General features: G+C 36.8%; 1 protein-coding gene across 3 annotated transcripts in view; it reads right to left on the reverse strand.

Annotated features, from left to right (window-relative positions):
* Positions 1-15,826, reverse strand: part of LOC107293831 (kelch domain-containing protein 3) — a 68,199-nt gene that overhangs the window by 11,040 nt on the left and 41,333 nt on the right. For all 3 annotated transcript variants that reach the window (XM_015823016.1, XM_015823017.1, XM_015823015.1), the window contains 5 exons: positions 13,614-13,699; positions 10,268-10,349; positions 7,137-7,222; positions 5,614-5,698; positions 2,328-2,376 (listed from right to left, as the gene is read on the reverse strand). In XM_015823016.1, coding sequence (XP_015678502.1) covers positions 2,328-2,376; positions 5,614-5,698; positions 7,137-7,222; positions 10,268-10,349; positions 13,614-13,699 — 388 coding nt within the window. The remainder of the gene's footprint in view (positions 1-2,327; positions 2,377-5,613; positions 5,699-7,136; positions 7,223-10,267; positions 10,350-13,613; positions 13,700-15,826) is intronic.

A 15,826-nucleotide genomic window follows, 5' to 3' on the forward strand; every position in this document is an offset into this window, starting at 1 on the left:
CTTTTCAGAATAAAAGATTGGATGGAGGCTGTTATTTAGCTGAAGAACTAAGAAGAAATCCATATTTTCAGAATATACATCACACACAAACATACTGGACTTTTACAGACCTGGGTTTTCTAACCTCAGCCCTCAGCTTAACTTCTTGAATTATGTCCCTAGTCTTAAAAGGACCAAACTTTATCTATCTCCAGCAGAAGGAGAAGCTAGAGGCATACAGTATACCTTGGGGCAGATGATGAAGAACATCTCTTTCTCATAGGAATATGTATTGTGAATTTCTGTAGTCTGGAGATGAAATATGCATTTTTTCTAAACTTGCTAGCTGGTAAACATAGGTCCATTAACAATAACCTTATAGATTAACTGTTAAGCTATGCCCCATGCCTAATTTTCAACCAGTGCAGATCTTTTAGGATACATATTACAGTATGTGCAATCTAAATTTACACCCTTCAGGAACAGTTGATGCATATTGCACTGGTTGTAATTTCCAGACATTTTTATAGCACAATCAGTTTGCTCCCATTTTTAAGAGGCATGAATTTGTTATTTCATGGTTTCACATGATTTCTATGGTTTCTATGCATCATGTAAGTCTGCTTCCTTTGAGCTACTCCACTTATGAACTAAGTTTAAGTAAACCTGGTTATTAACTTTGCTTCATATATTTATTATAACAACTCGCATCACACTAGGTGTCAAATTTCCTAAAGCCACGTGAATCTGACTTTTCTGCTGCAGGAACATAGTTATTTGGAACTATATTTTGTAATAACAGTCCTTATTAGATGTATTGCTTAGCAGTCTATGATTCTACCAAAATTATAGTACTATTATAGCAATGATTTGTTTATAAATTATAGTTAGCTTGTGATTTCTATCTTGGCATCACTGGATGTTTCTAATTTATTTTTATAATAATTGTATAGATGTTCTGTGGTATTTTATTTTATTATATATATTATTATTATTATTATTATACAGTCAGCCAGATGTTCAGACTGGGTTTGGCAATTTTGTCTACCTATTGAGTCCTTACAAGGACCTGGGATAGGCAGATCTGGATATTTAATGGTGTTACAGATATCGTCCCAGGATGGAAGCTGTTCTAAGTAAAACTGCCTTTTGCATTTGACTGATGGTGAAATTGTTCAAGTGGTACTCCAGTTGTTTTGGGATTGAGTCCAAGGTGCCTGTTATTGTTGGTACTACCCTTGCTTGCCTTTGCCATAGTCGTTCTATTTATATTTGTAGATTTGGTATTTTGTTATCTTCTCCAGTTGTTTCTCTTCTATTCTGCTGTCTCCAGGCACTGCCACATCCACTATCCAGACTTTTTTGTCACTATTATTATTAGCAGTAGTATTAGTATTATTATTTTGAAGTGTGAGTTCAGTGACACTGATTCTTCAGCTGTTCACAGCCTACTGACCACACAGGTTTCCCTTGTCTTTTACTCTGCATGCCCTGTTTTTATTCCTTCTGCTGCTGTTCCAACACACACAGAGTCTTTTGCTTGCTAACTCTGCCTAATACTTTAAGATTCAGCCAGGTAGGTGGTAGGCTGTGTCCTTCTCCATGTATTGCCTTAAATAAACTTTCTTTCATATTAAATCTGCACATTGATCCATGTTCAGTGTAGATTTCGACTGTCAGGAATGTTCATGCACACACATTTGCGTTCTCCAACCATTTCATTATTATTTTCAGGAATTTTCTCTGATTTTAGGTATGCTGTTCAGTAAGCTGCCATTACTATCATTAGCTTTGAAGGATGGGCTGAATAACTACAACATCATTAAATAGTTGTAGGAATATGCTTAAAATTGTGATGGGTAAATCATTTGGATTCATTTTGAATTGAAACACCTTATTACACAGCAGCCCCATTGCACGTATGAAACAGCTGTTCTGGACTAAAATCAGCTGTGTTTGAACTGGAAATGGGCTGCTTTGAGATCAAAAGAGGATCTTTCAAATTGGAAAGCATTTTGGCCTGAAATGTCTTAGATAACCTTGTTTGAAGCATGGTAGGGAAAAATGCAGCACTAGCTCACATATGCTGTATGCACTTAGAAAGTAACCAGTGCTAGTTCAGTGGCACTTACTAATAGATGAATGTGCAGAGAATTACGTCCTAAAGCAGTGGGAAGGAAGAAGCCTGCTAAGAATAAACTAAAAGTGTTTATTGTTAGCAGACTGCAGAGATTTTATGAATACTGGTTAGCTGATGCTAAAAAAAAAGGCTTTCCTTTTTCTCCCCTTTTTCTCCCCGAAATTGTAGGAGGCAAAAACAGGATGTCAGTAGGAAAAAAAATAAATACCTGCTGCTTATTCCTTGGATTCCCAGTTCTGAAAAAATCTCTTTCATAACTAGAATTGAAAAAACAAAGATCAGAAATTTAATTTTAGCTCATGAATATTATTTAGTTAAGGCAGAAATTAATAAGGTCTGTTAGATACTTTAGGATATACGATAAGGATTATGGAAAGTGGATACCATAACATACACAAGCCATACTGAACAGCTTAAATATGATTTTATTCACTTGGAAAGTCAATCTGTGTTTGAAACAATAAATTTGTCCTTTCAATAGGTTCTAACTTCCTCAAGGTAACTCATGCCATTGCAAGGTTTGTTTTTGTAGCTTGTAAAATTTGTACATTGCTGATAGCAAAATAGTACACGCATGATTGTATATTTTTGTCTTGTATGCCTTATTTTATATATTTTGTAGCTTTGCTCTGCTGGTTTATTTAGTAAGTTTTATTTAGTCTGGGTCGCTGACCTGTAATAAAGTATTTGAGAAACAGCTATTTTGTTCCTTTCTAAAGCATGAGAAGAAGACAAGCTATTCATCTCTGCCTTTTCATAAGATATCTTCTCCTGTTCTCTTTTTTTAAAAGTCTGTCATATACTGTCCCAAAGGTGCTTTTTCAAGAGGCAATCGGACTCTGTTTTTATTTGAGGACGTTTCGCTTCTCACCCAAGAAGCTATCGTTATTACTTATTTTATATAATCTTCATGTTTGCTTTATTTCCATTTCCCCCATATTTTATTAAAGGAAAGTCCCGTGATTTTGTTGGGTTATGAATGGAAAGAAAGAACAAGAAACTCATTATTCTGCTGCTATATTCTAGTTATGTGTCTTCCCTCTTTTTTGCTCTCTGGTTAGAAGTAATTTTGTAGGCAGTGGGACTTAGAGAGAATAGATATGTTTTCGGCTTTCACTCTGTTTTCTAGCTATTTCTGAGTAGACATGAATGAAAGAGAAGAGGAAGAAGTAGGGCAGGTAATTAAGAAACCTTACAAAGAGATTTCAGACTTTATTTTTTTCGGAGGAAGACTGCAAGAAGGGGGAAGAGAGAATAGTTACTTAACATTCTGTTTTACTTGTTGTGTCAAATCACTATAGCAATTGTACTTAAGAGTAAGTTATGAAGATGTATATGTCATAAATGTTCTGTTGAAGGGCTGGATCCTTCTACTTGGAAGAAAAATGTGGAGAGAAAAAATGCTGTGAAGTCTATCTATGGAGTGAAACTATTTTTATTTTATTTATTTATTAAATTTATATGCTGCCCATCTTATTATACAAAGTGACTCTGGGAATTTCCACTTCGGCCATAATAACCAAAGATGCCATCATTAATTAAGTTTTGAAAATACTGGAATACCAAAGCAGAAAGAATAGCAAGACTGCAGGCTGGTAAATGTGTTGTATAGAATGCAAGTGAGCCAGATGTTAAAATTGTTTTATGATTGACTTCAGAACTACAAACATGGGACTTAAAAAAATAAAAATTAAGGAGAATATTTGACAACACTGTCCTTTCTCGGAAAGGACTTTGCCTAAAGGGGAGAAGAAGGTTCAGCTATAGCCAGAGAGGAGAAACTTATTTAAATTTTTAAACCAGGTTATAGTTGTATGTAAACAGTCACAAGTAGGTGCTGTTAAGAAAAGATGCTTATTGGGCAAATTGTTTAATGTAATTTTACAAGCAAGACCCACAAACCAGATAAAATGGTGAGAATTCCTTAGGTGAAATGAGAAGCATAACCTCAGAATATGGGCAAAAAGCATATATTTTTAACATTAAACAACTTATCTATAATTAGAACAGATTCTTAGATTTGAAAAGGTCAGATTAAAAGTATTCTGTATCCTATGCATTATTTTATTCACTACTCTATATATAGTGAAATGTCTTCTTTTAGAAAGTACATTTTGAGGATTTACATTTATGCATCAAGGAAGAGCTCAAATGAGTGTAACTTATTTGCATAGTTATATATGATAACATCACAGTGCACATTTTTTCCTAATTTAGTATGAAATATCTTCCAATACTCTTAGTACAATAAAATGAGTATCTTTTTGAACTTCTGTTTTATAAAATCCCATTGACTAAAATGATCAAAGATTATATAATAGATTTTAAAACTCATCTCCATTTATTATTAATAATTTCTATAGCACTTTTCCTGGTGAAAGTGTTGTTCTAAAATTATGTGTTCATTACACTTCAGCAGAAATTTTTAGGACCCTTTTCTGTGATAATTTATTATTCTTCATTTATAGAGAAGCAAAGAGTTGCCCAATTAATAGTAATTTCTGTCCCTCTATCACTGATACTAAAGATACCAGAGACAATGCTTTTAGAACAAATTACCATGTGAGTACTAAATTGGTCCCCTACTAAATTGGTCCCATAACATAGCTGGATATACAAAGATACAGGAGATTCAAAATGGATAGAGATCAAAGCTCAGGCTATAGTATTTTTGAATTGAGGATCTTAAAAAGAGATTTGGCTTAAGAGTTATATTTGCAGAGTTCAGTCAAAGATTTGTAAGATCATCCATGTAACAAAAGTAATAAAATATGTTTTGCTACATAATAGTGACATCTTGAAATTAATCCTTATGTGTAACTGTGTGGATAAAATATAAATGCAAGTCACAATATTCAAATTATATCAAATGTGAAAGTGGAAATAATTTTTAAGTATCTTTGCAAATCAAAGAAGTCATGATGGTAAGAATCTTGAAATACTGGCAAGGATCTTGGATTTTAGTTGAATTTTTATCATTAAAGATAGTGAGACATATTTGGATGGTACTAAAACATAAATTAAAATTATTGTCTCATGCAAAATTTACTTCTAGAACAATTTTTATTAAGGATGGTAGTAATACTGTAATATTATATACATTTAAAAATATGGGCAGAAAATGGAGTTAATTTCTTAAATCAGTTTATAAGTAATTCTATAGATATGATGTCTGATAGATTTCAAAAAGAATGTGACAATGGCAGCCTTGGGAACACTTATTGTTTTGAGTATCTTAGATGAGAATTTTAGAGGCTAAACTAATAATTCACTTTTAATAATAACCGAAGTAAAATACAACGATAAATACAGATAATTTACAGAACTCTGGAATAAGTAATTTGAGCTCTAAATCAGGGGTCTTTAAACTTGGCAACTGCTGACTGAGGAATTCTGGGAGTTGAAGTCCACAAGTCTTAAAGTTGCCAAGTTTGGAGACTCCTGTTCTAAACAATAGTAAATGCAATTAATTATTATCATTTAAATAAACTTACAAGGTTGTCTCTCTGAAGGATTTATCAGTTTCATTCCCATGAGGTCATTGAATTCTTTCCCATTAATTCCACCGAAAATATAGAGCTATTAATGCAAACATGTCAGAATCCTAATTAAATAGTTCATTTAAAATGCATTAAAAGACAATGAACAGAAATCACATTTAGGGAAATATTTATATCATGGCGTTTCCTTTTAAAAAATATTTTGGACATTCCTTTCCTAATATACATTTTTTAGAGATTGTATAGCTACACAGCAAACTGTGCAGTTTCCACCTTTTAAAATCAGAAATGGGAGGGAGGGAGGATCCATGGCCTGAAATGAATGTGGGCAGGCCAATTTTGCAGTCATTGGTCAAATATTTTTGTTTGGGTGTTCCATTCAAGATGGCCACCGAATAGACATTCAGACATTGGTGGAGATTACAGTCTCACTTTGGAGAATTCTGAGAGCAGCTAATGTTCCATTTCTTTTGGCTCCAAAGCAAATTTTGGCCTATATATTTTCATTTGCAACAAATTTTAGTGAACACAATGGGGCTTTATTTAAAACTTCCTTTCTTATGCTAAGATACAAGGAAACTGAGAAGTTCACTTAGAGAGCCTCTGTGAAATATTTTATTTTTAGTTGCTAAATTGACTTCATGCTAGAAAATCTGAATAGATCAGGTCTGTACTGGTTTATATATTTCAAAATATCCAGACTGCCCTTAAGTTTGGTTTACAAAAGTTCAAAATCCAATCTCAACACGTAATCTAAAAATAAGTTGTCACAATTTTTCTAATTAGTAAACATTAAACAACAGTAAGAATAAAAATCAGTTAAAAGTGTTTATTACACAGATGAAAACTGCTAAACTATTAAGATATTTAGGAGAGTAAGTCTTTGTTAGGGGATCTCACTAGGGGAGGACCTTTTGGAGTGGAGAAAGTTAAGGAAGGACATGGGATGTGCTCTTTAGGTTCATGCTGAAAAGGTCCTAGTCACCCCTATTGTCTTTATGAACTTAATATATTTGCTGTGTATATTAGTATATTTAATAGTATATTTGTTGTGACTTATTGGCTTAGGAGCCCTGGTGGCACAGTGGTTAGAATGCAGTATTGCAGGCTAACTCTGCTCACAGCCTGGAGTTTGATCCCAATAGATGGGGGGGAGTGTCATGGTTGACTCAACCGTCCATCCTTCCAAGATCAGTAAAATGAGGACCTAGATTGTTGGGGGCAATATATTGACATTTTTAAACTGCCCAGAGAGTGCTATAAAGCACTATAGGGCAGTAAATAAGTCTAAATGCTATTGCTATTATGCTTACTACTCCTTTAAACTAAGGAGACACAATAGCTTTCCCAACCAGTTTTTTTTTCTAAAAGCCATGTTGTGTAAGAATGTTAAGGATTTTAAATTCAACAATGTATGGGAAGCACAAATCAAAGTAGACTATGGGAGATATTGGACTGGGACAAGTTCAAACAGATCAAGGATAGCAGCTACTCACTTTAAAATTATTTTTACTTACTTGATTATGGAGAATAAATGCAACATGATTCCATCTGCAAGCTGGAGGGATCCCTATGTAAAGTGGCTTCTTCCACTTCATCCGAGCTATATAACATATCATAAATATTTTAAATGCTAATAATAATAATGCAACTTCATTGGCAAGATTGAAAAAAAAGATTTTGCAGCAGATTACATAGTTATGGTCAATATTCTAAATGTGAAAAATGACTGAATATGCAAGGCTTTTTATATAATAGCAAGATATATTACAGAAAGAATAATTTAAAAAGCTCTGAAAGAACTATATTAAAAATACTAATCTAATTATTCCACTGACTACCAAGAACAAAGGCAAATAAAAAAACACACCCTTTTAAAGAAATTGTTTTGTATGTTTTATAGAAGCTTGTTAATTAATTCAAAGTTATTAAAAGCAACCCACTATCTCAAATCAAAGATATACTGCGACAATATTGGAGTCTGAGAGATTAACATGAAACAAGAAGGAAAATAAAAAAGAGTCAAGAACAGATAATACAAGTAAATGACCTTGATTCTGTCACACTAGATCAGTACAATGAATCTGAAATCAATGCATGTTATCTTTCTGTTGTCATTTCTTTCAAAATGCTATATCTAAGCTTATGAACAGGAATCACTAAGTGGCATCTAACTATGACTGTGCACTCTACTTAAAATTGTTTTTTCTGATGTATTTAATCCAAACCTAATTGAGCTCGAAGATGGGTTGCCAGGTGCGTAGATATCACAGTATAGGGCAGGGGTGTCCAGCCTTGACAACTTTAAGACTTGTGCACTTCAACTCCCAGAATTCACCAGCATGATTGGTTAGAGAATTCTGGGAGTTAAAGTCCACAAGTCTTAAAGTAGTCAAGGTTGGACATCCCTGGTGAAGGTTTATTCCATGGATTCATGATTCCCATTGCCTGTACATGATTTTATTCCCTTTATTTTGTGAACATCCTCAAGTCTAGTCTATATCAACCATGCTCACAGTTCAGACTAGATTGGAGTCAGACCTTCTCCATTGGCATTTTGCTTTTATTTTAAGTCCTTATTGTGCTGCTTTCATTGTTTCCTTTTTAAAAAAAAACAATTTTATTAAAGGTTTTGAACAGAACAGTAAAAGATGGCACAAACTAAAAAAGGAAAAAAGAGAAGAAATGCAAGAAAGAAAGAAAGAAAAAGAAAAAATATAACGCCCTTTCCCTCCACAAGAAAGGGACTTCCAACCCCTTTCATGATAAGTATAAAAAAAAATCCATCATCTCTTCATCTCCTCCTTGCTAACAAATATATAATTCTTCATCCCACAATCCATCTCTTAGCAATATAAATCAAATATGTAATGTCCTCTTCAATCTAGTTATCAACAGACTTCTAGAATTTTAAGATTAGTTAATACATATAAAATTCAATGTTAAAAACAATTTTTCTTTCTCACAACATACTTTTATTCTATAAAAATAGATTCAGAGTCTTAATATTCAAAATCGAAAACTCCTCTTGAAGTTTTCTGAGCTTTTAAAACTCCCTTCCAACTTTATTATTATTATTATTATTATTATTATTATTATTATTATTATTATTATTATTATTATTATTATTATTATTATTACTTGTCTTGCTTTCTACTGTTTAACTAAAATTCTTAACTTAACTATAATATAATATGGATTATAAAAATAAATGTTCATATTGTTATACTGAGGAATGAAGGCATTTGTGTAATATTTCCAGCCTTATCACTTTGCAGGTTTGTAACTTCTTTGCATCAGTTAATAGACAATTTCCAAAAACAGCAAGGGAAGCGCACGGACTTTAAAAGGCTCAGTTTGTGACTGGAGGAATTATGGCAAATTCCCCTTCCCCCATCCCAAAACTGCTGTCTTGCAGTTTCTTCATGAGGAAAAGGAACAGCTGTAAGAAGAAACAATTTGAGTGATCTTGCGTCACTCTCGTTTATCCAGAGAAGATAGTAAGGGCTGATCTACTCATTAGCTCCCTTGTTAATGCTGCAAATATCAGCTCTGCTTTTCTGTGGAATTATCTTCAATATACTTTCATTGCCCACTTTCATTGTTTTCTTATAAATCAGTGGAATGACTTGCCTCTAGAAATTATGGGTGCTCCAACACTGGAGATTTTAAGAAGAGATTGGACAACCATTTGTCTGAATTGGTACAGAGTTACATGCTTGAGCAAGGGGTTGGACTACAAAACCTCCAAGGTCCCTTCCAACTCAAGTTATTTTGTTATTCTATTATAAATTAGCTGACCAGCTAGGTGAAAATGCCACCACACTTCTACAAGTACTGAAAGTTTATTAGCTATTTTAAATTTGATATTAATTTTCATAATTTCCAAACAGTTTATTTAAAGCTGTAAAGTTATTCCCTAGGACATTTCCAAAAGGATATGAATAGCTTTCTATTACGGTATCCCAAACTACAAATTGGACAAAGGCAATACAGTCTGTAAATATTTCTTGCTGTCTTTATTATGTCTTTACTATAGGTAATTGATTTAAAACAGGGGTTCCTAACCCCCAATCTGTGGACCAGCACTGGTCCATGGCATGCCAGAGACCGGTCCACGCAAACAAGTAGAGCCCCATCCATGGGATGCAGGCAGTACGCGAAACCATGTCCTCTGCAGTCTGAGGAAAAACCTCTTTCCATGGAACTGGTCCCTGGTGCCCAAAAGGTTTGGGGCCTATGATTTAGAAGCAAAAATAGTCAATAATACATGTGTATTGTTTTGCTGAATAATGAAGAATGAGCAGTTGCTAACATTTTTTAACATGAAACATCAAAAGCAAAATAATATTCCCCTGAATTTAAGGGAACGATATCATATTTATTTTGCAGACCGTTTTTGAGGAGGACGTAATTTTGACTTATGTTTGCTACATTAAAAAAGTGTGAACAAAATATAGAACACTCAGAGAGAAAATTTTAGTATAAAGGATAACCATTCAGAATTGATGAGCAGAAATTAATATTTGATATTACCTTAAAGTTTAGAAGATTTTTATTCAAAAATATATTTCAAAATAACAACTTTCCAAAACAAATTTCAAACAAAATATTCATTCTTTCCCATTTATTCCTCTCCCCTACTCACCTAAACTTAATTTCATAATATCATTCTTTGAAATGATTTTGCCATCTTTGAACTCAAAAGTTCCTCCAAACAGATAAATGTCCTAAAAGGGAGAACAATGGCAGATATTACCATACTAATTTATTTTGCTCTCAACGTTTTGTTCTTCGTTGATATTCTTCTTGAGCGAGTCCATCACAATAATGATTTTTTAAAAGATTTGTCCATTAATTGATCATCAATAGGACATTGTAATATGGCAAACATCTCTAAAATAAAACTCTTTTCAATGTTGAAAATGTTCAGAAGAAATCCCAGCATTATGAGATTATTATCTGTCCATTTTGCTTCACAAAGGAGTTATCTCCTAATAGGTGTTCCTATGCTAATATAAAAGAGTGATTTTTCTAAATTACATACATATTGCTCAAGGGATACCAAGATTGCTTCCAGTTGTTGATGTCTGGAAGTCTGCTGTAAGCCTTTGTATTGCCCTGCACACCTTACTGAAGCTCTGGGGATACACATGGACTATTATTGCTGGTTGCCTTGGAAATGGCCAATGTCTGCTAATTAGCAATCTGTTTAAAACAAGCTGGATTGGAATGCAGCCAATTCCCCTGCCTATCTCTCCACCTCACATTTCAAAGGACTCCAAATGATAGGTGTGATCTGCTAAACCACAGAGGCTTCATTTAACTCTCAATAACAGGGTTGAATAACATATTGTACAACTCTAAGCAAACTCTTAGTTTATAGGATAGAATCGGAGGCAGAAAGAATGGATACGAAACAACTGTATTCTGCTATTGAAGTCTTCCCATCATTCCCTAAGTGTCATTTCAAGCTAAGGGAATTTCTAGGAGGATGACCAAGCCATAAGGGCAGAACTGGATCCCTGCCAGCTTCCTGACCCTAATACTCAGAAGGGAATATTCAACTGGATACCAGGTGATTATATTCTTTCTACTTCTGCCTGTCAAATAAAAGCTCAGGGTTCCCCACCTTGTGGAGCAAGCAAGATCTTGCAATTTTTCTTTTGGTATTCTCTCATTTTCTGAGAATGCTACAAAAAGAGCTCAGTGGAGGATTTCTGAAATGGATCTGTCAGTGATATGTTGGTGGAAAACATCACTGACACAATGGATGTCAGTGATAGATGATGGATAAAATGCAAACAGATTTTGTCCTTTTCCCCCAGTATTTCTGTCAACCCCTTCAAGGCAGGCAGATTTGGCAAATAACTTGGATATCTGCAAAAGATGTTGTTGCTAGTAGAGTATTGTATTAATGCTCTATAATGGTTAATTGCCATTCTGCAACAATTTTCTTCTCCTACATGTTCTCAGGGTTTCATAGACATTCCATCACAATTTTTCTGAAAATTCTCTTATTAGTGGAAGCATCGAAAAATATAGGAAAGAGATTAAGTTCTTCAGTGGCAGTGATGTACATAGTATTTTATACAGCTGCAAAGGCAAAATAGATATCTGCTTCAAAAAAATCATAATGTGAACTGTGAGAGCTAAGTCTCTTTTCTCTCTAGCATAATTTTTACTAACTTCTTCCTATACTATAATATTGGATGGATTATTTGCAGAACTTGTTCAAAAAAGTTAATTATATAATTCAATGCAGGGTTGGTTTTTTGCTTCCTTTCCCTGTTCCCATGTCCCTCTCAGATGGTTTACAATAGCAATTACTTAGCAATAACATAATCAAAATGGCTCAGTTCATTCATAAACCAAGCTACAATGTGTATTTTCTCTTTTGGGGTTAAGCCTAAGTAAAACATAACATTTTAGCAATCTCACTTCACATATGGTTTATAATAATAATAATAATAATAATAATAATAATAATAATAATAATAATAATAATAATAATAATAATAATAATAATAATAATAATAAATAATACTATTAATACTACTACTACTACTAATAATAATAATACAATACTACTAATACTAATACTACTACTAATAATAAAGTTGGAAGGGAACTTGGAGGTCATCTAGTTCAACCCCCTGCTCAGGCAAGAAACCCTATACCATTTCAGACAAATGGCTGTCCAATCTCTTCTTAAAGACTTCCAGTGTTGGAGCATTCACAGCTTCTGGAGGCAGGTTGTTCCACTGATTAATTGTTCTAACTGTCAGGAAGTTTCTCCTTAGTTCTAGGTTGCTTCTCTCGATTATTTTCCATCCGTTGCTTCTTGTCCTGCCTTCAGGCGCTTTGGAAAATAGCTTGACTCCCTCTTCTTTGTGGCAGCCCCTGAGATATTGGAACACTGCTATCATGTTCCCCCTCGTCCTTCTCTTCATTAAACTAGACCAGTGATGGCGAACCTTTTATAGACCGAGTGCCCAAAAACTGGTCACGCCCCTGCTCCACCCCCTTGCCCCGGCCCCACTCTGCCCCCCATCTCCCACCCTGCCTGCCCACAGGACCACTCACCGCCTCCAGGACCCGCCGCAGATCACCCAGGCAGCCCAGCAGCGCTATGGCAGCCACACCCTCTGCCTGCGCCCTGCAGCATCAACTGCATGATGGGGTGTGAGGGCAGAGTCTTGTCTACGCTGCCTGGCTGCCATGTCCTTGGCTGCGCTGCTCCCTGTGGGCCACGCTTGGGGGCGACTCTCCTTCAGGGGGGCTGCTAGAGAGGAGGGGTCACGGGGGAGGCAAAAGGCTGGGACAACGGCACATGTGCCCACAGAGAGGGCTCTGAGTGCCGCCTCTGGCACCTGTGCCATAGGTTCGCCACCACTGAACTAGACATACCTAATTCCAGCAACCGTTCCTTATATGTTTTAGCCTCCAGTCCCCTAATAATTCAGATTAACAGAAACAAGTAGCAATGTTCTTTTTTTGCAACCTAAAGATGAGGGAAAAAGAAAGGGAGGGAGGAGGAGGAAGGCCTTTGCAGTTTTCTGGGCAAGGAGTAGGAAACAAAAAAGGGAAACATATTTCACCCAACCCAGGACAGAAGGATTGCTCATGGTAGTGACCAGCAGCTGGGGAGGGGGTGGAGGGAGCATGGCAGGCACTACAGCCAATCAGTGGCTGCTATTAGAATAGACCAAAGCACTGGAGAACATCCATTCTGAAGCACTGAAAATGGCTCCGTTTGGAGGACAGCAGTTCTGAATCACAGCTGGAAAACATGGCTGTGGGGGTGCAACTGCGATGACAGGGAGTGAAAGGAGAAGGATGTCATCCATTCCTGCACTCAGCACTGGCAATGGGCCAAGCAGAAACTGCATATCTGCCCTAAATCTTTGCAGTCAAGGTTTTCTGTTCTCAAATACAATGGAAGTAAAAGCACCTTAATTTGTAATAAGAGAATAAAATGTTCAGTTGTTTACCTTATCACTGTGTGCTGTAAATGTATGATGTGATCTTCCGAAAGGCTTTTCTCCCTTTACTTCACACTTTTGCCACATTAAAGATACTTGAGGGAGAGGATAGAAAATAACACAAACATCTTTCATTTGCTTTTGTTCTGTAGTATCTGAAAATAGCACCATTCCAGTCCTTTGACATATACATCCATTTTTTTTCTTATAAAAGCATATTAATTCACCAGGCTGCCCAAAGACTGGATTCTTTGATGTGATTCCACTTCCCCCCCCCTCACAATACTTATGCTGCACTATCTTTAACTTTAAACCTACATTGCTTGCAGTGTTAGAGTATGGGTGAGGATTTGTGGAAAATTGCAAGAGAAGCAGCAAACAGCCTCAAACATTATTAGGGGAGCCTATCTGCATAACCACATTTGGACAAATTTAGACAAGAGTCAAAATATCTCTCATATATGTAGCACAATATTTAAAAACTCAAGCATTGCCAAAACAGAATTTCAAAATGCTGGTGAAATTTCATATCTGTCTTAAGAGTTAAGTTTCATGGAAGCATATTCCTAAACCTCTGGATATGGCCAGTGAAGCAGTTTAGGCTAAGGAGGTTTAAGCACGAAGGCCTTGAACCAGAGAATATACCCTACACAACATAGCAACATGCAGTCAGTCATAGTTTGCCAGTTCTTTGTTAGAATCTCAGCAACCAGTGGCATCTGTGGGGATTGGTGGGGTGAGATGAAAAAATCAAGATGGTAGTTATGTCAGTGCAATTAAATTTCCATCCTTTTTGTAGCTGTGACGACATTGTACACACATAAGAAGGTGCAGGACCTTATCTGCCATCTTCACTTTTTTGTCATCCTTGCAGGCTCCACAGCTAGTAAGGTTTGTTGAATGAAGACAAATATACGTGTCCCAGGATAATGTTGCAGAATCCAATATGGGTTGGTCACTAGGACCAGAGATTTAGTCTTCCGAGTTTTTGGACTCATGCTGGAGCCCATCCTCGGGGAACTTCTCTCTATATTCTGGCAGAGGGAAGCTCCCTGATGATGGGCTCCAGCACAAATTGAAAGCTTGGAGGACTAAACCTCTGATTCTAGTGACCAATCCAGACTGGATCCTGCAGTAAGCTTTGTGTTAGATGGAGCTCTTATTTTGTGAAACACTTATAAAGCCAACACTGATCCAAATGGGGGTCAAAGACACCAGCTGTGCGGAAAGCGTTCCCCCTTTGTTTTACAACAAGAATCATCCACATAGATTGGAAAACAAACGGGGAGCAATCCAGCTCTAGGCAGCAAACTAAACTAGGATAGGCAGACATCAAGTGTCACCAGACACTGCTTTTGGTGTCTCCTAACCTATCATGTTTTCCTGAAAATAAGACCTAGCTTGATTTTTACACATGCACCTAATATAAGCCCTACCCCCCAAATAAGCCCTAGTTTTGGGGTGAGGCACATGCATAAAAATAAAGTGAGGGTGGGAGTGGGGATGGTGGAGCTGCCCCACATGCCTCGCACCCACATACCTGAGGACCGCTGCAGCCAGGCCTCCCATGCCCCGATACCTGTCACACTGATGCCTGAGTTCTTCTGCAGCCGCTTGCAGCCTCACACCATGTGGCGCATTGCACTGCTGCCGCCGCTTGCGGCAGGAGGCTGCATGGGTCATTACGCTGATCGTGCTTCTGCTGCCATTCATGGCACGGAGCCATGTGGCTCATTGCGCCAATCGCACCGTTGATGCTGTTCGCAGGAGGCTGCAAGGCTTGTCGCACCAACTGCGCCGCTGCCACTGCAGTGCGATTGGTACAATGACCCATGCGGTCTCTTGCTGTGAGTGGCATATGGCTGCAAGCGGCCACAGAAGAACTCGGGCAGTGGTGCGACAGGTGTCAGCACGTGGGAGGGCCAGCTGTGGCGGCCCTAAGGTAAGCGAGTAAGACATCCCCAGAAAATAAGATCTGGGGCCTCTTTTAGAGGCAAAATAATATAAGACTGGGTCTTATTTGACTTCCGGTGAGCAGGCGACCTCGTCGGACGCAGCTGTAGCTGCCTCCCGCCTGTTTTCGCGTAAAAGCCGTTTTGACAGCGAGCATTAGCTGTCAAACGGCTTGATACCTTTCCCCCGGGCATAAGGGGATCGGTGAGTTGCCCGGGGTAGGAGTTGAGTTCCCGAGTCGTCCGATCTGGACGATGTAGGTTAGAACT

The sequence above is a fragment of the Protobothrops mucrosquamatus genome, unplaced genomic scaffold (genome assembly GCF_001527695.2).
Source record: "Protobothrops mucrosquamatus isolate PMUCROS unplaced genomic scaffold, P.Mucros_1.0 scaffold1740, whole genome shotgun sequence".
NCBI classification, from domain to species: Eukaryota; Metazoa; Chordata; class Lepidosauria; order Squamata; family Viperidae; genus Protobothrops; species Protobothrops mucrosquamatus.